We start from the raw sequence: 24,352 nt of genomic DNA on the forward strand, positions 1-24,352 counted from the left end.
TTTCCCATTTAATGGATTTTTAAGTGTCCTGGTTTATAACATGGGAAGGGAAATTCAGATGGACCACTTTAGGATTTTCCTGGCAAATTCGTAATCCTGTCAACATTGCTTTATATTGCCTTTATCTGCAGTTGCATTTTTTTTTTAAAAAAAAAAACACCATACACACGTTTAAAAGAAAAGAGAAAAAGTGAATATTGGATGAGCAGGGTATTTTTTTTTTCTGGGCTGTGATCAATTTTCCAGCCTCTAGCATATGGTGGTGCTAGTACTTTATTTTTCAGCAATGACATGTCTTCATTTTCCTGTTGTATCAGCCTCCTGATAGCTGCCAGCAAGTAAATCTCATCAGAGCTGAAAATACAAGCACACGTGTGGCAGGAATCACTCAATGGGAGAGACATTTTAATATCTCATGCTTCTGCTTTTCTTTCAACATGAGAAGACTGGTTGCAATTCAGACGATCCTGTCAAAGTAGGTAACCGTTTTCTTTCCCGGTAGGATGTTTGCTGTATTTGTACATTTTCTGAAAAACAACTGGCTATAACTTAAGTTCACCCCAGGAATTGTCTGTCTAATTTTCAGTGATCCCTTTTCCGTAAGGGCTCAAGGCAGATCCCACCTTTCTGTCAGTTGTGGTGTTGATTTTGGGGATTTTTTTCTCTGCTCTAGAAAACAGACTTCTGGAATAGTACTTACTGGAAATGTAAGGGATGGGGAGGGGGAAAGTACTTCCTTTTCCACGGCAGGGAAAAACAGAGTTAGAACTCCACTAACATGCTCTCTTATGAAACTCACCTCAGGGAAATGATACATTGAACCTCATATTTCTTTTCAGGTATTTATGAATGAACACAGAACTAAGTCCACTGCTTTAGTGTTCAAGTATTATCCAACTTTGAAACCATGTGCACATGTAACAGAGAAGACCATTAAGTTACTTTTCACTTTAGTAAGTACTACATACTTTTTAAGCATGTGAGTGGAAAGAAAATGTAGCAAATTAGCAAGCTAACAGGCTCCAACTTGAGGCAACTTTTTTTCATTTTAAAAATAATCTTATTGAGAGACAACTCTGACGTCGGCTGACACGGGATTGCAAACATTTCTTTCATCTGCCAGCTCCCAAATTGACTTGAACCTAGTGGGTTTAAAGTTGTTTGATAAAGGCAGTCATACATGGCATTAATTTATGATTTGTTTTAAGCATATTTTCTTGAACGAGCTCAGTGACCCAGTTCATATATCAGAGGAAAACATAAACTTCAATTTACTAGCCATAATGGCTGGGTCCACACAACCTAAGCCAAAATCAAACTCACCACATAATGCCTCAATAGAAAGGTTCATTGTTGCCTTAATTGCTTGGCAACCTAGTATCAAATGGTCTCTTGGACCATTCAAACTAAATGATTAATTGGAAATGTGTTACTGACATAGAATCACATTGTAGAAAACCTTTTAAGTGGTATGCAGAATATTTAAATATTGGAATGGATATTTTCTAAGAACTTGGGGAGGAAGCAGATTATATTTCTTTGTGGTAAACCCAAGGAATTTAGTGGGACCATCTCCTGATTAGACAGTACATTGTAAATCATTAAGGAAAAAAATTGCCAAGGGAATAACAATAAAACCTCTTAAAACTTAAGGGAAAACATGGCATAAAATTGAAACTGTGTTAATTTAGTTTCTGTAAAACTCACCTTATTTCTCTAAGGTTGAAATATGGTACAGGCTCAATTATATTTGTAAAGATTTGCAAGTATCTGTCTATCATTTCCTAGGCAATACTAATTAAATGGGTCCAGGGTCAGTTTTTATCACATGTTGGTTTAGCTTGGCAATCTCTGAAGTGTTCAGAAAATTCTGCCACAGTGGTTGGTCAAAGTTACGGTTCCCTTTATCTCTAATTTTTCAAGGCCTAGTAAAAATTTAACATTTTTCAAATTTATATTTATTTATTAATGTTTTTTTGCCTCCCATCTCCCCTATAAGGTTACTCTGAGTGGCTTAATAGAAATGCTATGAAAATATACTCACCTCCTAGGTATCATAGCTTAATTAGACTCATTTATTTATTTACTAAATTATATATTAGTTCATTTACAGGTACTCTAAGCAACATAGGAAAGCAATGGGGAGGCCATTTTCCTGGAAAACAAAGCAGTTTGTTATTAAAATTGAATATATTTTTCCTTTCTTGTAAATAGAACTATACCTAGTTGGACTATGCATTACTACACTAAGCCAGTTTGTTTTAACCATTGTGTGTTAAAAAAAAAAAGATTAATTGGTGACTTTAAACATTACCTAAAACTATATAAACCCAAGTTTCCAAGCCACTGTGTTAGCTATTGCACAAACTAAGCCGTAACTAAGCCAAAACATCACATTATATTTTAGCCCATTGTATGAATTACCGGTAAGCTTAATTGCCAACTTGGCTACTCATTGTCTCCTCCAGTTGACAATAGTTTCTAGTGTCTTCCCCATCATCAACTAAATATCAGTTCTAATTACATGTAGTACAATCCTTGACTTACAATTGATTGTTTCTTTAACAAGCATTCAAAGTTAACAACAGCACTGAAAATAGTGACTTACAACTCGTCTTAATTAGAGAAAAGTCTTTGATTGTGTTGATCATGTCAAGCAGTGGGAAGTGCTCAGACCAATGGAAATCCTCGAACATTTCGTTATCCTCATGGGAAACTTGCATACATGTCAGGAAGTCACAGTCAGGTCAGAACATGATGAAACAGACTGGTTCCAGGTTGGCAAAGGAGTGCAACAGGGCTGCATATTCTCCCCTTGTTTATTCAATCTGTATGCTGAAGGGAAGTTAGATTGGAAGAAGATAAGCATGGTTTTAAAACTGTCAAGTACCAGGGAACTCGGGAGATTCAGGCAGTTCAAGTGGGTATAAAGCTTTATTGCAAGCTTAAGCTCTTTACAAGAATCTGAACTACTATCAGTCCAAGAAAATTGGTGTTAGATAAGAGTCAGTTGAATTCAAAGTAGGCTGGACTTAGATGTCTTATAGGCAAGAAGGGACTCATGACTGATGACATGTTTGACCCTCCTTCAGGCTCAGGCTGGTCATCTCCTACAAAAACTAGAGGAACAACATCAATAAACAGCAATAATAAATTACCCTGATAGCTGAAAATGTAAAGTATCTGCAACAGGGGTGAAATCCACTTACCTTTTCATTGTGAGTGCGTGAGCCTCCTCCATACATGCGCAGGACCCTCCACGCATGTGCAGAGTGTGCCTGCAAAGTAAGCGAACAGCGAGGGGAGGAATCTGCTGTGCCACGCGATTTAGATTACCTAGAAAATAGGAAACCCTGCTTTTTAGCTAATGTAAATCATGTCTCACAGCTAATCGTCAGAAAAAACGGGTTTGCCCAAACCAGTAACATTTTTTTTGCCTGGTTTGGGCGAACAGGTAGCATTTTTACTACCAGTTCGGGCAAACCGGTCTGAATCGGTAACATTTCAGTCCTGATCTGCAAGCCCTAATACTACGACTAAAAGAGCTCAGGGAAAAAAATAGGACTAAAATTTACTTGAACTTAGTAGAATACAGCCACAAAGTCTTTGGATTCGGTATTCAAATGCTGCGATGTGTCTACACCTACAAAGTACAGAATCATGCAAGTCATGGTATTCTCTGTGACACTCAGTGAAAGTTAAAATTGAACTTTAAGAAACAGTATGAACTTTGGTGTGGGAGAAGATTCCTGAGAATACTGTAGACAGCTAAGAAAACAAATTGATGGATCATTGAACAACTCAATGCCCAGTTCTTTCTTGAGAAACAGATTACCAGGAAAAGGTTCCCTATTTAGGACACCTGGCAGAAAGAACTCAGTTACTATGGTTGCTAGGAGTTGAAAATGACTTAACAACCATAATCAAAAATACTTAACAGTCAACACTAAATTAATCAAATAACTTAACAGTCAACACTAAAAATGATTATACTTCCCATAAGAAGTTTATTTTCCAAGGCCTAAACTTGAGAACTATCACCTTCTAGCAATGATGAAAATACTGCTGCAGGCTTTACCTCAGTGTTTGTGTTTTGTTTGTATATTTGTATGTGGTGGGATGTAGTATCACTGGTTCTGCTGGTTTCATACAGGAATAAAGTAGTTTCCCCAGGCAGAAAGCAAAGTGGTAAACTATGACGCTCATGATTTATTTCTTTGTGTTGCCATGCTGATATAAAAAGGGCACAACTGAAATGTATGTATATATGAGATTATGTCTTCCTGAAGAGTGTACCGAAAAAAGCTGTGGTTGTTGGAAATTGTAATGATATATAGAAAGCCACTGTGGTGGTTATGGTGCTGTCCTAGAAACCAGGAGATTGTGAGTTCTAGTCCCACATTAGGCATGAAAGTTCGCTGGGTGATCATGGGCCAGTCATTCTCTCTCTCAGCCCAACTTACCTCACAGGGTTGCTGTGGGGAAAATAGGCGAAGGAAGAAATATTGGTATGTTTGCCTCCTTGAATTGTACACGAAAAAAGGCAGCATTAAAAACAAACTTGGAGGACAGGAGGAAAAACTGTAGTTTAGAAAATGATAAACAAAATCTGAGTTAGAAGGAGGAGTAGGAGTAGAAATGTCTCAGAAGAGTTTGGGGGAAAGTACAAGAAAGGGAAGGAAGATGTACTTTCATACATGCAAGATTCTGTTACTGTTGTCTTAAATGAAGTGTTACAATCACCATTACAGTATTTTTGGAGTATAAGATGCACCTTAGTTTTTGGGTTGGAGGGAATAAGAAAAAAAATTCTGCCTACCAGTATTTATCTGGCTAGCATTCTTCAGCACAGCTTCAGCACATTAGTTTGCTGGTTGTGAGTGAGAAAGCACGAGTCCAAAAACGCAAGCCATTGTCTGTGGCAATCTCTGCAGCCAGAAAGAGGACATGTGGAGGCCGAGGGGTGGGGGCTGGGGGTGGCTGGGGCTACATTTGGAGTATATGACGCACCCAAATTTTCAGCCTCTTTTAGGGGAGAAGTGCATTTTATACTTCGAAAAATACCGGGGTTCTGTTTGGACCAAATTTTCAATGGACTGGCAGAAATATCAACTGGGCATATCTTTGAGAACACTTTATGTGAAAAAACTACCTTTCTTGTCTTCACATTTTTCAGAAATAAATTTTAGGATATCAGAGATGTTATGTCAGCATAGATAACTGCTAGTATTAAAAGTGCCCAGTACAGAGGCTCAAGTTGTATTATCAGTTGCATTTTGAGCAAAATCACTATTTTTTTAGGGGAGCAGATGTCCCAAGTTCAGTTTAGGGACTTGAACAGAAGAAGCGAAGCAGAGTTGGATCTGCTTCATACATGGATAAGAAAAACCATCGGCACAAATACCTGGGAGGTGTAAAATGGAAACATAAAATAAAATCCAGAAAAGGCAAGGGCAATCTGCTTCCTATTATTGCCAAATACTACATGACCATGTGAATGAAGCCTTTAGGAGTCAAGTCACATGAGAGAAAATTGGGTTTTTAAGCATTGGGGAGAAGTAAGAGACTATAAATAAGCTCCTTCAGGGTTTAACAAAGCTTCCAGGTATCATGTTTCCCTGAAAATAAGACAGGTCTTATTTTCTTTGACCCTCAAAATAAGCACTTTGCCTTATTTTCATGGAGGTCTTATATTTTTGAGGTGCAGGAGGCGGCAAGCGTGGTCAACTCATGGCTGTTGCTGTGCTGCAATATTTTGGAGAGGGCTTATTTTTTGGGGGGGGTTATTTTAGCACATGCGTTCAAAAGTCATATTGGGCTTATTATCTGGGGAGGTCTTATTTTCAGAGAAACAGGGTATTACAGGGAAGCTTTCTGCAGTGTAAGGCACTCTCCTCTGGAGATTGGCTATGCGATTCCAACATTTGGGAAGGCCAGGGCTTCAATTTGCTCAGAGGACCTCTATGAATAGAAGAGATCCTCTATTGCAGACCGGCGTAGCCTGCATGGAAAATGAATCACAGAGGCAGTATTGCCTCCATTTTCCTTGATTTTCCTTCAATTTACATATGGATTTATTGAAATGCTTCCAGTAGATGCACATTATTATCAGCCTTGGAAATTGACACCTAGTTAATAGGCAAGAAATCAGACACTACATACTGAGTGAACTTATGGAGCCTTAGAAACCACACGTAAGCATTAATTTTAACTTGTTCTTATTCAGGTGAGAAAAAGAATCAATAAGGAGAACATTTGGAGGAGGCCTTGCTGCTCTCTGAACTTCCATTTCTTGCAGGCATTTCATTACCCGAACTAGGTAACCTCATGATGATGTCTGCAAGAAAAAACAATGAAGCTCAGGAAGCACCAAGGCCCTGACTGCTCACGAGAAAATAATCCTTTTGCAGGTCGATGTACATACAGAGAAAGCAATCTTTGCCAAATCTATCTCTTCTATACTTAATCTGACAGGTTCTTTTTTTAAACACCCATTCTAAGCAAATAAACCCAATCTTTATATATAAAGTCAGTTCAATTCAACAGGACAATTAGGATTATGGGAATTATAATCCAAATGCAACTGGAGGGAACCAGGCTTGGAAAGGCCTCACTGAGAAACTTTAACAGAGAAGTAATAAATATGGACTGTCTGCTGGCACATATTATGCATGACTAATGCTATATTGACACAATCAGTGTACATGCCCTCTTTGTACATTGACCTGTTTCAGCTTTTTGAAAATGTAATTCTGAAGAGTCTGGAATCTGAGCCAAATCACCTCCTGGCTCTATAGAGCTAATCCTGAATGTAGAAAAAAAAACTTTCGAATGCAAGAACTTTAATATCAAGAATCTCAACCCCTCCCTTCAGATACTTTAGCCTGTTGGAATATGTGTCCTGATTAAAAAATGGTTACTCTGAGTTTTATGATAAATGCATTACCACTACCCATCTCATATGTTTCAGGAATGTTGAGAATATAATCCTTCAGTTTTCTAAAGACTGAAATAGCTATGCATAGCTGAATAGATATACCATTACCTTGTGTTGTTATTCCAGACCAGTCAATTGTAGAATCTTCTCAAAAGATGCAAGGAGAGCTGTGATTAAAATTTTGAACTGGAACTGGGGAAAGTTCAATGTAGTTGTTCACTTCACCATGGAGCTGATTGACTTTTGAGTCATTTTTTTTTTTTCAGCACAATTCACTTCACAAGACTGTTGTTGTAAAGAAGAAATCTAGAGAAGACTTTCATGTAAGTCACCTTAAGCTCCTCAAGGAATAAGAATAGTCAGATAAAGATAGGTAAGTAAATGAATTTATATTTGCCTTGCAACATCTGCTGTTGTTTAAATGTAAGGGAAAACCAAACTGGCAGGCTCAGAACAGACAATGGGTACACTGGATTCATTGAAGAAAATGACCCGCATATTTGTTGAAACAATTGTGACCAGGTTACCTTCATCTAGCTATACTCCATGAACATTTTTAGGGATTAGTGACAGATTTTTGATGTTGGTCCAACACAGTGGTGGGTTTCATTTTTTAGAACCTCTTCTGTGGGTGTGGCTAATTTGGGGGCGTGACTTGGCAGTCATGTGACCGGGCAGGTATGGCCAACTTGACATCACTCATGCATACTCAGTCACATGACCCCCAACAACCCTCAAGCCATGTGGCTAATTTTGGGGGGATTCCTATGAAGGGGGGGGGGAGAGAGGAAAACCTCCCAAATAGAAAACTGGAGGATAAGGACCAAAATTAGGGAGTTGGAGAAGGCAAGACAGAGAGGAATCCAGTAGAAACTATCACATGCTGGTGAAAGAACTTTGGAGATCGGAGGCAATCAGAGGGAATGGACATGTGGGAAGAACTTTGAGGAGGGGCAAACATCCAAAACTATCACATGCTGGGGAAAGAACTTTGGAGATCAGAGGAGGCACGACAGAGGGGAATCCAGTAGAAAGCTATCACATGCTGGTGAAAGAACTTTGGGAGATCGGAGGTGGCAATACAGAGGGGAATCCAGGAAAAACTATCACATGCTGGGGAAAGAACTTTGGGAGATCGGAGGAGGCAAGACAGGGGAATCCAGGGCAAAGCTATCACACATTGGGAAAGAACTTTGGGAGATCAGAGGAGGCATGACAGAGAGGAATCTAGTAGAAAGCTATCACACGCTGGGGAAAGAACTTTGGGAGAACGGAGGAGGCACGACAGAGGGGAATCCAGTAGAAAGCTATTACACGCTGGGGAAAGAACAGAGGGGAATCCAGTAGAAAGCTATCACACTCTGGAGAAAGAACTTTGGGAGATCAGAGGAGGCATGACAGAGAGGAATCTAGTAGAAAGCTATCACACGCTGGGGAAAGAACAGAGGGGAATCCAGTAGAAAGCTATCACACTCTGGAGAAAGAACTTTGGGAGATCAGAGGAGGCATGACAGAGAGGAATCTAGTAGAAAGCTATCACACGCTGGGGAAAGAACTTTGAGAGAATGGAGGAAGCAAGACAGAGGGGAATCCAGTAGAAAGCTATCACACTCTGGAAAAAGAACTTTGGGAGAATGGAGGAGGCAAGACAGAGGGGAATCCAATAGAAAGCTATCATACTGGACAAAGAACTTTGGGAGATCAGAGGAGGCATGACAGAGAGGAATCCAGGAGAAAACTCCTGAGCTTGCCGTTGCTGTCTGGTGGATTGTGCTGCTGGACCTCTCCATGCTTCTCCGTTTACCACCTCCACTCCCAGGTAGGGGACTTGACACCGAATTGGCATAGGATAGTGCAGACGGGCGGGGGGAGTGAGCGATGGAGCCGAGCTGGCGCAGTGGTTAAATGCAGCACTGCAGGCTACTTCAGCTGACTGCAGTTCTGCAGTTCGGCTGTTCAAATCTCACCAGCTCAGGGTTCACTCAGCCTTCCATCCTTCCGAGGTGGGTAAAATGAGGACCTGGATTGTTGTTGGGGGCAATATGCTGACTCTGTAAACCGCTTAGAGAGGGCTGAAAGCCCTATGAAGCGGTATATAAGTCTAACTGCTATTGCTATTCTGGATGGGCTGGGGTGAGTGAGGAGCAACAGGGCCGGGGCAGGCATTCCGGAAGTTACTTCCGGGTCCACCGGTCGAACCTCCTCTTACTGGATCGGTAAACCATCTGGTTCTCCTGATTCGGTGCGAACCGGCAGAAACCCACCACTGGTCCAATATGAATTAATAGGATTCTTTATTGGCCAAGTGTGATTGGACATAAGGAATTTGTCTTTGGTGCATATTGTCTCAGTGTACTTATGGAGAATAAAATACATTCATCAAGAATAAAAAGATACAACACTTAGTGATAGTAAAGGTTACTAATAAGCTATCAAATCATACTAGGAAATAAATAAAAACAATATAAATTGAAAAATACAAGCAACATGGTTGCAGTCATAAGTGGGGAGAGATAGGTACTAGGAAGGAAGAGAAGAAAAATAGTAATACTGTCTTAGTAAATTATTTGACAGTGTTGTGGGAATTAGTTGTTAAGCAGAGGGATGGCAGTCGGGAAAAAATGTACCAGTTTATCTTCCTCGGGGCTGTAGTTCCCGAGGAACTAGCTTATATTCCATGGATCATCATTCTTGATGCAAGAATGCAAGAGGATGGCTTGGAGACAAAGAATACTATGTAGTCAAACTATTACTTCTATAATAACCTGTCAGGCTTGAAGTGCCACATTATTCTATCTTTATCTTTCTGTTGGTGTTCTTCCTTTTACTTCTCCCAGTAGGAGACAAGTTAGAATTCTTTATTGGACAAGTGTGATTGGACACACAAGGAATTTGTCTTGTGCATATACTCTCAATTTACATAAAAAGACAAGATACATTCGTCAAGAATCATAAGGTACAACCAACACTTAATAATAGTCATAGGGTACAAATAAGCAATCAGGAACAATCAATATCAATATAAATATAAAGATAATTTAATTATAAAGATAATATAAAGATACAATCATGCCAGTCATAAGTGGAAGGAGTATGGGTGTAGGAACGATGAGAAGACTAAGAGTAATGGAGCCTTAGTGAATAGTTTAACAGTGGTGAGGGAATTATTGTTTAGGAGGGTGATGGCGTTCGGGAAAAAAACTGTTCTTGTGTCTAGTTATCTTGGTGTGCAGTGCTCTAAAGGGTCGTTTTGAGCGTAGGAGTTGAAACATTATTTCCCCTTATAGATCAGACTAATCTAAGATAATGTAATAAGTCAGGAAAATGTAATGAGTTTGGATGCAAAAGTTCGCCTGTTAGACTCCCAAGATAGAGATTCTTGACCAGGTCCTTTTTCTTGTTTTTTGGATGATGCCATCAAGGTCAGACTTCTTCTCAGTCTACAGACTTCCCTAGACACCACCAGAATATATTCTTGATTGTTGGTAAGTTGGTTGATTTGTAAGCAAAGCAGTCCTAACTCCGATGTAGAAGATACACTTCATCACCAGCTGATTTGCTGGTAGCATCTGTCAGGATGGAAAAAGGGATGGAGAGATGGTTGTTAACTTTCTTTAGAGTTAATTTGGAAAAACATCATATCACCACACCATTGGTGGGATACTACCGGTTTAACAACCGGTTTGATGATTGTGCACTTTGCGTGCACAGTTTTGAGAAAAAACTACCTTCTGCATTACTGCTGGGGAGGAAAACAGCTGAGGTGCAGCAATCTGCTCTGCCAAAGATGAATAAAGCACAGGGATGGGTGGGCGGACTCACTTCATCATCAGAGTGAACTGCTTTGCTCTCAGCTGATGGTGGGAGCTACCGGTTTGCCTGAACTGGTCCAAACCAGTAGAATCCCACCCCTGCACCAATACCGCACAATCTTCCCTCCCTTTACAAGCAACAGGAGGGAACATTGCCATATTTTTGCTGATCTAAATAATGAAATCTGGGAGGTTGATTTATGATTCATCAATTCTTGAACTCCATTTATTCATATACACTAGTCCCCTAAGTACGTATACTCCTTTCTGAGGTCAAGATTTCAAAAATGCAGAAAGAATTTGTCTCCCAATGAGGATTTGATCTATTTCTCTGCTTCTACTTTGAGAATGTGTAGCTTCTACAACTGACATCATAGCCTAGTACTTAAGATGTGGCATGTCTGCCGTAATTTATCTTGGTGCTCATCAGGTTCCAGGCAAATCTTGCAATTTTGTTAGAAATAAATATGATGCTCATATCCTGCTCAATGCTGTTTAAAGGTACGCATACCTGTGTAGAAAATGGACAAAAATGGATTAATAAGGAGTATCTGATGACTTAGAAATATTAACAGGTACAGTAGCATTCTTTTAATCTGTGCTTTTTAACTAGCTATGCTCTTCAAGGTAGCCTTTTTGTCAAGCCTCCCATAAGTTATTTTATGTGAGTATGGACAATATGTTTGAAAGGTTTAAAATCTGCCCATCAGGCCTAAAAGAATGAGACAATTGCTGTAAGACATTGTTTCTGCAATCAATCACACCCTTAGCTATTTTCCTTCAAAATATTTCATGAGATGTGGATAATTTGGGATTACAATTTTTTACCTGGCTTTACATGCTAAGTGTAATACATTGTATTTCAGCAAGGTAAGAAACATATAACTGGGAATATCTTGATACAACTCAAAACCAAATGAAGTTTCACTCTCCATAGCAGGTCCATTTGCATTAATTTGTTAGTTATTAGTATTTAGTGAAGTATTATTTGCGCAAAATAATGAAAATATTGAAAAAGAACAAGCGTTCAGTGTTATAAATCACTGATATAAAACTATTGCTGGGCAAATAATATTTTTTCTTTTATGCCTCTGTGCCTCTATGTACAGAATCCTGTAGGAAAAAAATTAATCTATTTTTTAAATAAGGGTAAATCTTAATGCTTTTCAAAGCAACTATGAGCAAATGATTTTTGACTTTTTTTTTGAGTTGGTGTATTCAATCCAAATACCCAGGAGAGTGAGATTGTGAGTCTCGAAAATGAAACATCTGTGATCTAAGCTTGGAAAATTGAAAATTGAAATAGCTATGTTCTTTAGCTGAATCAATCCAGAGGTAAGGGGGAGTTCAGGAGACTCTTGAAATGCAATTACTAAGTTCAAAATACTGATTTCAGGTGGACTCATGTACTGGAAATCTACTGTCATTGATCTCTTGCTCATAAAAGTTTCTAACGAAACATCCCTGAGAGAGAATTTTAGACCACATTTTAATGGCACAGCATTAGGGAGATTGAAACACCACCACCCCAAAATAGAATATAGTCTATTGTAATATTCCACAGGTAGCCCTCAATTAATAGCCATCATTTAATGAAGTTATAACAATACTGAAAAAAATGGATTTATGACCAGTTTTCACATTTATGAACATTTCACATGAGGTGGTTGCAGTGGTTAAATGCAGCACTGCAGGCTACTTCAGCTGACTACAGTTCTGCAGTTCGGCTATTCAAATCTCACCGGCTCAGGGTTGATTCAGCCTTCCATCCTTCTGAGGTGGGTAAAATGAGGACCTGGATTGTGTTGGGGGGCAATATGCTGACTCTGTAAACCGCTTAGAGAGGGCTGAAAGCCCTATGAAGCGGTATATAAGTCTAACTGCTATTGCTATTGCTTTTGCTATGATCAAACTTTGGGTGCTTGCCAACTGGCATATATTTAAGATAGTTGCGGCAGTGGTGAAATTCAAAATGTTTTACTACTGGTTCTGTTGGCATGACTTGATGGGCATAGCAGGGAAAGAATACTGCAAAATCTCCATTCCCACCCAATTCCAAGGGAAAGATACTGTAAAATCCCCATTCTCTCCCCATTCCTGGGGGAAGGATATTGAAAAATCTCCATTCCTACCCCACTCTGGGGCCAGTCTGGGGCCAGTGAGAGGTGGTATTTGCCGGTTCTCCGAACTACTCAAAATTTCCGCTACCGGTTCTCCAGAACCTGTCAGAACCTGCTGGAGCTCTGAGTTGTGGCTTCCCTGGTCCTGGGATTGTCATTTGCCAACCTATAATTTGTAATTTTCAAACCATCTTAGGGAACCTCTGACAAGCAAGTCAATGGGGGAAGCCAGATTTGCTTAACAATTACACGGTTCACTTAAGTGATTCTCTTAACCCTGGTAAAAATGGTCATAAATGGGGCACAACTCATTTAGCAACTGTCTTGCTTAACAACATAAATTTCAATTGTGATTGTTTCATGAAGTCATCTAGAGTTTTAGAAGAACTCTTTTCTAACTGTTGCCCACAAGGTAGGCAATAATGGGAATGATCTATTATTTTCTGGGTTCAGGTTACACTCTATGCTAGAATCTGTAAAGATAAATTTGTAAGAACTATACAGCTACATAGAACACTTAACCTGATAGTAACATAATATCTTTCTCTCCTTTCATCTCATTTCCCCCCTCTTCATAAGTCCAAACATATTCCATTTTCTTGGAACAAATGCAGGTTATGGATGGTGGTGTATGAATCTCTGCAAAAGATTCATATCTTCTGCAAAAGAAAGCGAAAATCTCTTTAATAATATATAGTATATATACGGGATAGATCTGATCTTTTATGGTATGATCTATAACCCTGTTAGCTTAACTGTTTGTATTCAAACAGAATGGATTTCTTTTTACTTCAGTTGGTTTTCATCTGATTTGCTCAGTTTAATTGATCCAAGATGATATCTAACTTAGTTTTAGCTGGTAGCATAAAATGAAGCCTGAAGGGTTCAGTCTTCAAAGAGAAAAATCAATGCCACATCAGAGAAAGTATCAAATGGTCAAACGGTTATGAATTATGCAGTTCATTTGAAGGTAACTAGAGATTTGCTTTCTCAGGATCAAGTTTTGCCTACTGCTTTTTAAAAGTCATGCAAACTGAAAGCTCTTGTTTGTATATTATTGATCCAGCTGTAGATAATGATATTAGTTTCAGTGTGAATTTACATTGCAGACAGGAGCAAAGGATGAAAAATATGTTCCTGATCACCCTTACAAGATACAGATCTGGATCAAATCTCCCATGTTGGTGATGCACTCAAAAGCAGAACAACAGAGGAATAAAAGAGATTTGCCCTGCTTTGTATAAATTGTGGGTTCCCTGTTGTCTGTTAATCATCTAATCAAACAAAATATATACAGCTTCTTTAGTCTTATCCCATAAGACCCACTACTTTAATATTTATCATCTTTGAATTTCTTCACTTGTCACTATTTTGGGGGCTAAGACACTGAACTTGTCAATCAGAAGGTCGGCAGTTCAGCAGTTCGAATCCCTAGTGCCTCATAATGGAGTGAGCTCCCATTACTTGCCCCAGCTTCTGCCAACCTAGCAGTTCAAAAGCATGTAAAAATGCAAGTAGAAAAATAGGAACCACTTTTGGTGGGAAGGTAACAGTTTTCCGTGCACCTTTGGGGCTTAGTCATGCCGGCCACATGATCACGGAGACGTCTTCAGACAGTGCCGGCTTTGGAACAGAGATGAGCAATGTTCCCTAGAGTCGGGAATGACTAGCACATACATGCGAGGGGAACCTTTACCTTTACTGGATCTATGCAGAGGCAAATGCAAGTTCCTTGTTACAACCTTTGTTTCTTTTTTTTTTGTCAACCTTGTTTCACTAGCTGCATGAAGTCAAAGTTAACATTCTTATGCACATCAAAGCAAAGCAAAGCAAAGCAATAAATAAAACATAAATGTTTTTTTTTCAGTACCTTATTATTTTCATGTTTTCTTATTATTTGATTTTCAAAATAAGGCTCCAAAATGCTGAACATAGATTTTAATCTAGATAACTTTATATTTTAATAAAACATAATGCATGAAGGAAATTTTTACAGCTGATATCAAATTATAGGAAGGAAGGAAGAAAGGAAGGAAGGAAGTTGTTATGAATGAACTTAATCTTGGTTTAATGAAGTACTATGAACATTCTCAGGTTTTGAGTAAATTGCTTAACGGATTAGGAGAGTGTTACAGATATATGAAGGATGAATGAAAATAACATTCCTCTTTGATATCTTTATTTTAAATAGCAATATTTTAATAAATGAAACAGGAAATAATTCTTGAAATGAGCCCTATGTACTTCCCCTTGTAATTACCACAAATTGCCACACACTTTTGCAATGATGGGCAATCTTCTTGAAGCTTTTATGAAAGAATTTCACACTTTGCCTCTTTAGCCAGGTCCAGGCAATCACTTCCAGCTCTTTATTTGAGTGACATGGATGCTATGAAGATATTCCTTAAAATTTATTTATTTATTTAAGTGTATTGGCTTCCCAAACTGTAGTCAAAAAACGAAGGAAGATATGTGGTGCCAAGTATGGATTGTATAATGGAGGTGGTAAAATGATGAAATCTAACTTCACAGTTGTCTCTGTCTTGTGATTCTGGCATATCAAACATGGACTAGCAGTGTATATTAACATTTCATCTAGATCAATAAAATACAATAAAATGTAAATGTCCATGTTCAAATACCAATGTCTAGGCCATCTATCCACTGAAGCACTGCATTGTTTATATTTTTTTAAAATCAGATATTGGACCGATAGATACCCTCAGCTTACAGCCAATCATGATGTGGTACAGTTTGATGTGGTACCCCCAGGGTTGGGCTGCTGGGGGTTTGCAGAGGTTTGGGAGAACCTCTAGCTAAGATTCTATGCAGTTCAGAGAATCCCCAAATCTCACTCCTGGCTGGCCCCACCCACCCTTCCCTGCCAGGAGTCCCCACGTGGCCTGGTTTTGGATGCAGGTATGTGCAGGGCCCATATGGAGGCTCGGAGAGGGTAAAAATCGGGCCTATCAGAAGTTCAGGAAGGCCGGAAATTGTCCTCCGGAGCCTGGGGAGGCATTTCCCCCCTCCTGCAGGCTCAAGAAAAGGCTCTGGAGCCCAGGGAGGGCAAAAATGCTGTCCTGCCATGGTGTAGGAGGCCGACTAGGCCACACCCAATGTGGCCATGCCCACCCAGCAACCAGGCAGAAAACCACTTGCTAAACTTTTTGAAGCCCACCCCTTGGTAGCCACACAGTCACACTGAGAGAGGATAGTATGTCCCATTCATACAGAGTATCCCAGCAGATGCCATGTGGGTGTGAATCCTATTGTTGACATGGTAGTTCAAAGTCTGGCACCTTTTTTCTGGGGTCATTTACATGTCTTCCTATGTCTGGGCATTCAACTACCAGAGTAGCCAGTGAAGTGATGTTTAAAGGAATCCATATGAACAATACTGTGTATCAAAGACTACAGTTTTCCTGCCAAAGCCTAAGTTTTGGCTTCTTTTTCCTGCATGATGATATAACATGAACTTACTTTCATTTCTGGTTCAAAGTAATGAACCTGTTTTGTTGTTTTGTTTCATAATGCTGTAAAAAGTTTTTCACCATCATGCTTGGGGTATGATAATTTCTGGCAAATTTCAACTCTAGAAAATTTTCATTTTTGCCATCAGTATATGAGGAACTCATCTTAGACAAACCTACTGAAGAACTTAATATGACCCACATATTATGTGAATATGTGAATTGTCAATTCTGACAGCATTTTCCCTTTGAGCGATCCACAAATTATTCTTGATAAGTCCATCAACCTTTCTCAAGTGAATCTTGTCAGTTGCTATCAAAGGTCACCCTTTCTGTTCTTGATAAGATAAATCAGCTCATCCTGGTTCATGGGGGGGGGGGAGGTTATTGGCGCAGAGATTTTTAGTATTTAGATCAACATAGTTGTTATTATAAACAATCTGCATTTGATGGCAAATTTTAGTTGGAGGGTGGTCAAAAATTCAATTACATCACATAGTTTAAAGCACACAAATGAATACTCACTGCAAGTTTCCTTTTATAAAGTATAGCTTTTTCATAATTAATGTCTGGCATGTGGCAGAACAGATGCTAAAGAACATGTCAGAACTTTTAAGAGTATTATTACATCAAAGGCATTAATTTTTAATCGCCCCTCATAATATATTTAATTTCAGTAAAGCGTTTGACAATGTAGCCCATGGTATTCTGATTGGTAAGCTAGTTAAGCATACGCTAGATGGCATGATAAGTAGATCTACAACTGGTTCAAAAATCATATTCATGATGTTATCATCTGTTCCTCATCAAACTGGAGTATGGGGACAATGGGTCACCACAAAGTTCTTTCCAAATTCCTGTACTCTTCAATGTTTTTATTAATTAATTGAATGAAAAGGGAAGTGAAGGATTAACAAATTAGCAGATGACACAAAAGTGGGTGGGCCAGATAATGTGTTAGAAAACTGAAATATAATTAATAAATTTTGTCACAAAGTAGAATGAAAATATCAGAATGAACTCTAAAAAAGCGAATGTAAAATATTTTGCTTAGGTAACAGAAGTCAGATGTAGAATATGCACTAGAATTTATAAAGAAAATTTGTTTATTTCATTATTCTACTTCCATTTATATGGCTGTATAATATATGAAGTTTTCAGCCTTTAGGATGGACCTTTCATTCCCCTTCCCTCAAATGTAGAGGTGTTGTTTGCTTTAACAACATTTTTTCCAACTCATTTCTACAAATAATAGTACAGAAAGCTACAAAAAAAGTAGTACAAAAAACAGAAAGCTATGTTTTTTTTGCACCTGTAACAGAAAGTCCCCTTATCTTCCTTCTCTACCTAGCTAGCTGTCTCCAGCTTTATGTTGAAATGGACAGATACCTGCTCCTTCACATTTAATTTGGTCCTATGTGTTTGCTAATTTTACACAGTGCATTCAAGAATAATAACAATTGCTCCTTCTATTGGGAGAGAGGTGTTGGCTAAAGAAAGCTTGAAGGCCGGCAAACGCAGATATCACTCCAGATCCTTATAAATTGGCCTGTTTCTGCCTGCTACTTCTGAAGACTTATGGATATCATTTGAAGTATTTTCCCCATATATCTTATTTGTGAGGAGTTCATAAGTTTGTCTATGACTGGTCTGAGCTTAGAACAAAGTGCATGACAATTTCAAAGGTTAAGCAATAAATGAAACAAACACTGTCCTCTGGGAAGGCAGGAAATCCTCTGGCTGAAGACGAGAGTTTTATAGTTAGAAGTATAGCTTGAAAGCAATTCAATACTTAATTAGAAAGTATGTTTTGCGTAAATGTTTCTGGTATTATGTGGAAGAGCGTTTTACAGCAGTTTTTCTTGTGTTTACTATGAGTAAGCACTTGTGTATTTTTTTAAAATGACATGGTTAGCATGCATCACAGGCTATTGGATTAAGGTGACCAGATTTTCAGATTGATAAAGAGGGACACCTTTCACCCCGGGGGGGGGGGGGTGTTGATTAAAAATTTTATACAGAGCAACAAAAATTTTCATACAACACAAAAATAGTATTGTAATATTTTTTTTATTTCAACATAACTACAATTTACAAATATAAATTGTAACTGTTGCCAAACATCAAAATTTTGATCGAGTGACCATGAGGATGCTGCAATGGTCGCTAAGTGTGAAAATGGTCACTAAGTGTGAAAAATGGTCATCAGTCACTTTTTTCAATGCCATTGTAACTTTGGCCACTATACCACCTTTCTTGCCACAGTTCTTAAGTGAATAACTGCAGCTGGCATTTTGTATTTTGGATAGAATCTTTTTTTAAATAGTCTAAGAAAATTTAAAAAAAGAATCCACACAGAATAAAACTATTTTAAAAAATCCTATGCACAATAAATAAAATATTATTTTAAAATACATTAAAAAAATAAAAGAAAAAAAAAACCCGGCTCACTTACCAGCAGGCAGACACTCCAAGTCAATCCAGAATGATGTAGATACAGAATGATGTAGATGTTAATACAAAGAACTGAGCAAATTAAAATGGTGAAATTATTAGTCCCAGGGAAATATTTTTCAAAGAAACTTTGCCACCATTTTTTCCACACGAGCCGACCTCCAACCTCCGTGCCCCTCCCCTCCGGAAAATCCAGGAAGGAACACTTGTGACTTCTCTAGCCAAGTATTTCCTGGAGCTCTATGGTACTGGGTCATCTTTTCTTATAAAAGTAAGTAAAAGGGGCCTTTTGTTGCTTTAACGTTTTAATATCTTCAATGAAAGTACTGAGACAGAGAAGGGATTAGACAGGGTTTCTTTTGTCTTGCCCCGGTTAGGATTTCTTAAGCAAATCCACTGGGTTTTCAACATGAAGCCAGAAAATCGGGACTTTTTAAAAACGCCCTGGGACACGGGACAAATTGTTAGAAATCGTGACTGTCCCGACGAAATTGGGACGTCTGGTCACCTTATATTGGATATCACTGAAAATGTACAAAAACTATCATAATTTAGATAGAAACATGTCATTTCCCCAATCCTGGGAGGGGGACACTTTGATAGTTGAACAAGTACCAATTTTCTGCTTTTGCTGAGTTCAACTATTTGGTGGATCCTTAGTTTCATCTCTTACAATCTTGATTTTGAACCAGACTGGTCAATTCCTCAGAGAGAGAGAGAGAGAGAGAGAGAGAGAGAGAGGTAGGTAGGTAGGTAGGTAGGTAGGTAGGTAGGTAGGTTGGTTTGAAATAATCTGTGTTCTGTGAGTTTTCTTATTTTAACTTGTCTTGAGGCTTTCTTTAAAAATGCTTGTTAGGGATGTAATCCTTGTTATTAGAGTTGAATACTGTATATTGGATGGTGGCTACTCTGTATGTTAGTTACCTGTCCACATGGTGAATCGTGAGTTGAGCATCTGTAAACCAAAGTGTTGTATCATAGACTGTGTATATGATTCAAGACTACTTATCGCTTGTTTTGGAGAATGTTTATCCTACTTTATTTTTGTTAACGCAAGTAAAGTTATCCTTGTTTTAACTTTGGTGGCTGTGATTGATAGCTATTTAGTGGCACATTGCTTGCTACCTTCTGCTACTCAACTCTAGTCTCCAAAAGGAGATATACTTAACAATGCTGTTCAGAGAAAACAGTACTTTGAAAGTACCTATAGTCTGAAATCATAGAAACAGAAACAGGCAAAGGATTTTGGTCTGGGCAGGGTCTGCTTTCTATTATTACTTTCTAGCCCGTGGGGCAGTAAAAAGGGCATTTCAGAATGTTCACATCATTTCGGAGGGTGTGAGAGGAATTTTTTTTGAAACTCAGAATAGATGCGGTGAGCTTAGTAGAAGCTTATTTTAGGTTTTGTTTTTGAACTGAAAACTCTTGAATTGAATTGACTCCTGGTAAATTCCCGGACATGTTGGCAATAGTTCTAAAGCAGTTTGCTCTTGCCTTTTCCCAAGATGCTATTAAAAATAATTACCAGTCTAGTTTCAATCAACTTGATAGTTTACCATCTTTTGCCAAGTGTTGGGGCAACTGATTGGATGGCTAGGCAATTTGTTCTTAGGGATCCAGACACAATAACCACAGCAGCTAATATAGAGATTTTAAGCTTTATTATTAACTCAAGCAAACATAATATAATAAGCATACTTACCAATAAGCAAGATGATACTCAAATCTCTTACACGTTGCCAGGAGCTCCTTAATAATGGCAGCAGAGATACCCCAAGGGTGGCCAATTTCCACAGTACCTAATGCTAGGTTCTGTGCAGATGTTTCCAAATGACAACCTAAGGTTTTTAAAAAATCAAACTAGGCACCGTGACTTCGTGCCCCTGCTTCCATAGTAATGAGATTGCATGATGTGACCTTGACTGGGCATCGCATGGCTCTGGGATGGGAACCAAAAGTCTCAGATTTTCTCAGATGTACAGCTATGGGAAGATCCATCCTGTCTTTTCCTTTATTAGCCAGCAAGATGAAAAACAGAAGGGATGGAGTAGCTAAGAGGCTGAGCTTGTCAATTAGAAGGTTGCAGTTTGGTGGTTGGAAATCCCTAGTGCCGTGTAATGGAGAGAGCTCCGGTTACTTATCCCAGCTTCTGCCAACCTTGCAGGTCAAAAGCATGTAAAAAGTGCACGTAAAAAATAGGGACCCTTTGATGGGAAGGTAACAGGTTCCATGCGCCTTTGGCGTTTAGTCATGCCGGCTACATACCACAGAGATATCTCGGACAGTGCTGGCTCTTCGGCTTTGAAATGGAGATGAGAACTTCCCTCCCAGAGTTGGGAACGACTATCATATATATTGGAGGGGAATCTTTACCTTTGATCAAAAACAATCCGGTTGGCTTTAGAATAAGTTCCAAACCAGTAGACTTTTTTTTAATATGAAGGAGAAATTGAAATATGTCATTAAACTCCTCAAAATATAATGGTTTTTTCACATTACCACCACAAAAAATCCAGTTGTGCTTAGCTTCTAAGTCCAAAGTAGATATATCCACTGCCATCTGCAATAGCAAATTAAATATTGTGTTGCAGGAAAGCAGTCATTGGGGGATTTCAACCTGGAAGCTTTGGTAGCTACAAAATTCAGGACAGGGACCACTGTTTGTCCTGCCCCTATAATGGTCTCACCTCCTAGTTTTGCAGTTCCATTTTAAGTCTATATACTGTAGACCAGCAGTTAAGACTAAATTCAGTGAGATGATTCAGCAGATTTGCAGAGTGAAATTTTCCTATGCAATAGAGATAAATGTCGCTAGAAGAGCGAGATGTTCTTTAATCCACCCCTATACTAACCTATTGCTGCTATTTGTATTGCTTCCTGCCCTAAGTAACTTGGTTTTTTTTAAAAAAAACTCATTTCTTTCTGCAGTCTATTCCAATACCTCTCCAAAACTGGTAACATTTTCTGTAGCTAATGAAAGTGTTCCCTCAAAATATATCCCTTCAGCTTATCTCTGCATACATGGCAAAGTGTAGATGGAATAGATTCTTTTAGCTGCTTAAGTTAGGTGGAATGAAAAGTAAATGAGTTAGGGGGGAATTAAAAAAATCCATTCTAATCACAGCATTAGACAATTAATAACTTCCAATATGGTTCAACATGGAAGTGACTTAGAAAAAGGTTTCAAACTTATGCACATATCTTTTAATAGAAGACGTAGGTTCTTGTTTCAGCAGAACAGATGGGAGTAAAAAATGTGTATGAATGTATTCCCAGTAGCATATTTAAATCATTGGGTGAATGCTAACAGTGAGAATAGAGAAGTAATATTTTTTCAGGTGTTTGGTTTTATTAGGTTATTTTAACTAACACATGAAATGGAGTCTATGAAATCAATGGAAGGAGAATCATAGCACTGTACAAAATGTTGCACAACTTCCTGCCCTATTATAACTCACTGAGTAGTTGTAATAGAATACCTTATTAGCCTTGAATAAAGAAAAGCAGAGATGCTGCCTAGGAAACAATTAGACAAGGATGGAAGGATTCAGATAGACAGGTCCATGCCACATAACACCCTGAACTTAACAATTATCAATAAGAAAGACAAAAAAGTCTGGATAATGGATGTGGCAGTGCCCGCAGAATAGAAGAGAAAGAACTGGAAAAGATAACAAAATACAAAGATGTACAATAGAAATAGAATGACTATGGCAAAGTATAAGTATAATCTTTATGTTATTGTACTTAAATACAATAAAATTGGTTTTTAACCTCACTGGTGCAAAGGCAAGCAAGGGTAGTACCAATAGTAATAGGTGCCTTGTTAGCAATCTCAAAATAACTGGAGCTTGAACACCATTGGCATTGACAAATTCATCACCAGTCAATTGCAGAAGGTGGCTTTACTTGGAACAGCTTTCATCCTGTGACAATATCTGAACCAGTCAAACATCCAGATTTGCCTATCCCAGGTCCTTGGTAAGGACTCGTTAGGTTAGACAAAAATGCCAAACCCAGTCTGAACATCTGGCTGACTGCAATGATCAATAAAATATCACAAACTGATTAGCTACAATATCATGATTAAGTTGCCAAAATCATACATTGGAAGCTTTGCCAGAAGTTTGGTTTCAATACAGCAAAATAATTGGGAATACCAAATTGACAAAGTTCTTGAAAATGGAACAGGTCAAATTTTGTGAATCCAACAGAGAGACATCTGGCCCACAACACACCTACATCACTATTGTGGAAAAGAAAAAAGTCTGGTTCATTAATATTTGCAATGCCAAATGATGCACAAATTGAAGAGAAACAACTAGAAAAAATAAAATACCGTAATCTGCAAATTGAAGTTGAGCAACTGTGGAGAAGCAATCAATGGTTGATTTCTTCTACAATAGTAATAGGAGCCCTCAGAGCAATATCCAAGAGGTTGCCTATATACATGGAAATTATATACATGAACTTATCAGACCTGATATTCTGACTGCAAAAAACCACCTTACTTGAAACTGCCTATATTCAGATGTTACCTTAGTAGCATTTAGGTTCTTGGTTAGGACTTGAACTGTTATGTTTTTACCAGTCCCAAACTGAAATGAATTGAAGATAAATCAATAATACTAATGCTATTGCTAATGCTATTATGCCCATTGACATCGGGGCACTTGGCACCATGTCAAGAATTTTATATATCAACAAATTGCAGCTTCCTGTAATAACACCAGCGAAACTGCAAAAAACTGCGCTACTCGGAACATCTTATATTTTAAATAGATACTTGGTTGATACCTAGGACGCTGGCAGCAAATTGTATCAGTTATTAGCACCAGTCAAATGGTATTTGTAATGCATTTTTGAATGTTCAGTTGGCTGAGTTTTATGTTTAATGAATAAAGTATATAATACAATAACAATAAAGATAGTACCAATAGGAATATAACAATATTCAATAGCAATTCCCCAAAAACTGGAGCACCACTTGAACACAATCAGCATTGACAAAATCACCATCAGTCAATTGCAAAAGGCACCTTTACTTGGAACAGCTTACATCTTGCAATGATACTTTTAATACCATTGTATAACAACATCATCTATCCCAGGTCCTTGGGAAGGACTCAATAGGTGGCTAAAAATGTCAAACCCACTCTAAACATCTGTCTGACTGTGCACACAATCATAATCATAGTAACAATCCCCTCCAGGGATACACCCTTGTTTGGGGGGAGGGGCTTGGGAGGTTTTGATGTGATTGAGAGCTATGCTGGTGGTAGTATATTCTTCCAGAAGGATCGCCACATTAGACAGGTCTTAGCAAAAGAGTCAGACTATGTATCCATGGGACTCATTTAATATGGTTAATGGAAAACGGAAAAAGGATCTTATACCCAGATCAGTCGCATAAGATGTAGAGTTTCTAGACATCTGTTAGCAAGTGGGCAACAGGCCTCAAGGGTATGGCTGGGCAACCAGGGCTTAGACCTGTAAGATGATTAGAAGAACAAACAAGACAAAAATATATTGTGTTTGAAATTGTAACATTACAGCGCC

The 24,352-nt window shown here is 38.4% G+C and overlaps 1 protein-coding gene across 7 annotated transcripts in view; it reads left to right on the top strand.

Annotated features, from left to right (window-relative positions):
• The first annotated feature begins 325 nt into the window (after nt 1–325).
• The window catches only part of ESR1 (estrogen receptor 1), a 254,600-nt gene continuing 230,573 nt past the window's right edge, over nt 326–24,352 (top strand). Inside the window, exons 1-4 of one of the 7 annotated variants that reach the window (XM_032216932.1) lie at nt 346–475; nt 840–953; nt 7,204–7,310; nt 10,360–10,422. Coding sequence is in view for 2 of the 7 variants with exons in the window: in XM_032216929.1 (XP_032072820.1) it covers nt 416–475; nt 840–953; nt 7,204–7,260 (231 nt within the window). In the remaining 5 variants the exon portion in view is untranslated. Of the gene's footprint in view, nt 476–839; nt 954–6,298; nt 7,311–10,359; nt 10,423–24,352 lie in introns of those variants that run through there. The other 6 variants (XM_032216929.1, XM_032216931.1, XM_032216930.1 and 3 more) reach the window with 6 other exon arrangements.

Source organism: Thamnophis elegans, chromosome 4 (genome assembly GCF_009769535.1).
Source record: "Thamnophis elegans isolate rThaEle1 chromosome 4, rThaEle1.pri, whole genome shotgun sequence".
NCBI classification, from domain to species: Eukaryota; Metazoa; Chordata; class Lepidosauria; order Squamata; family Colubridae; genus Thamnophis; species Thamnophis elegans.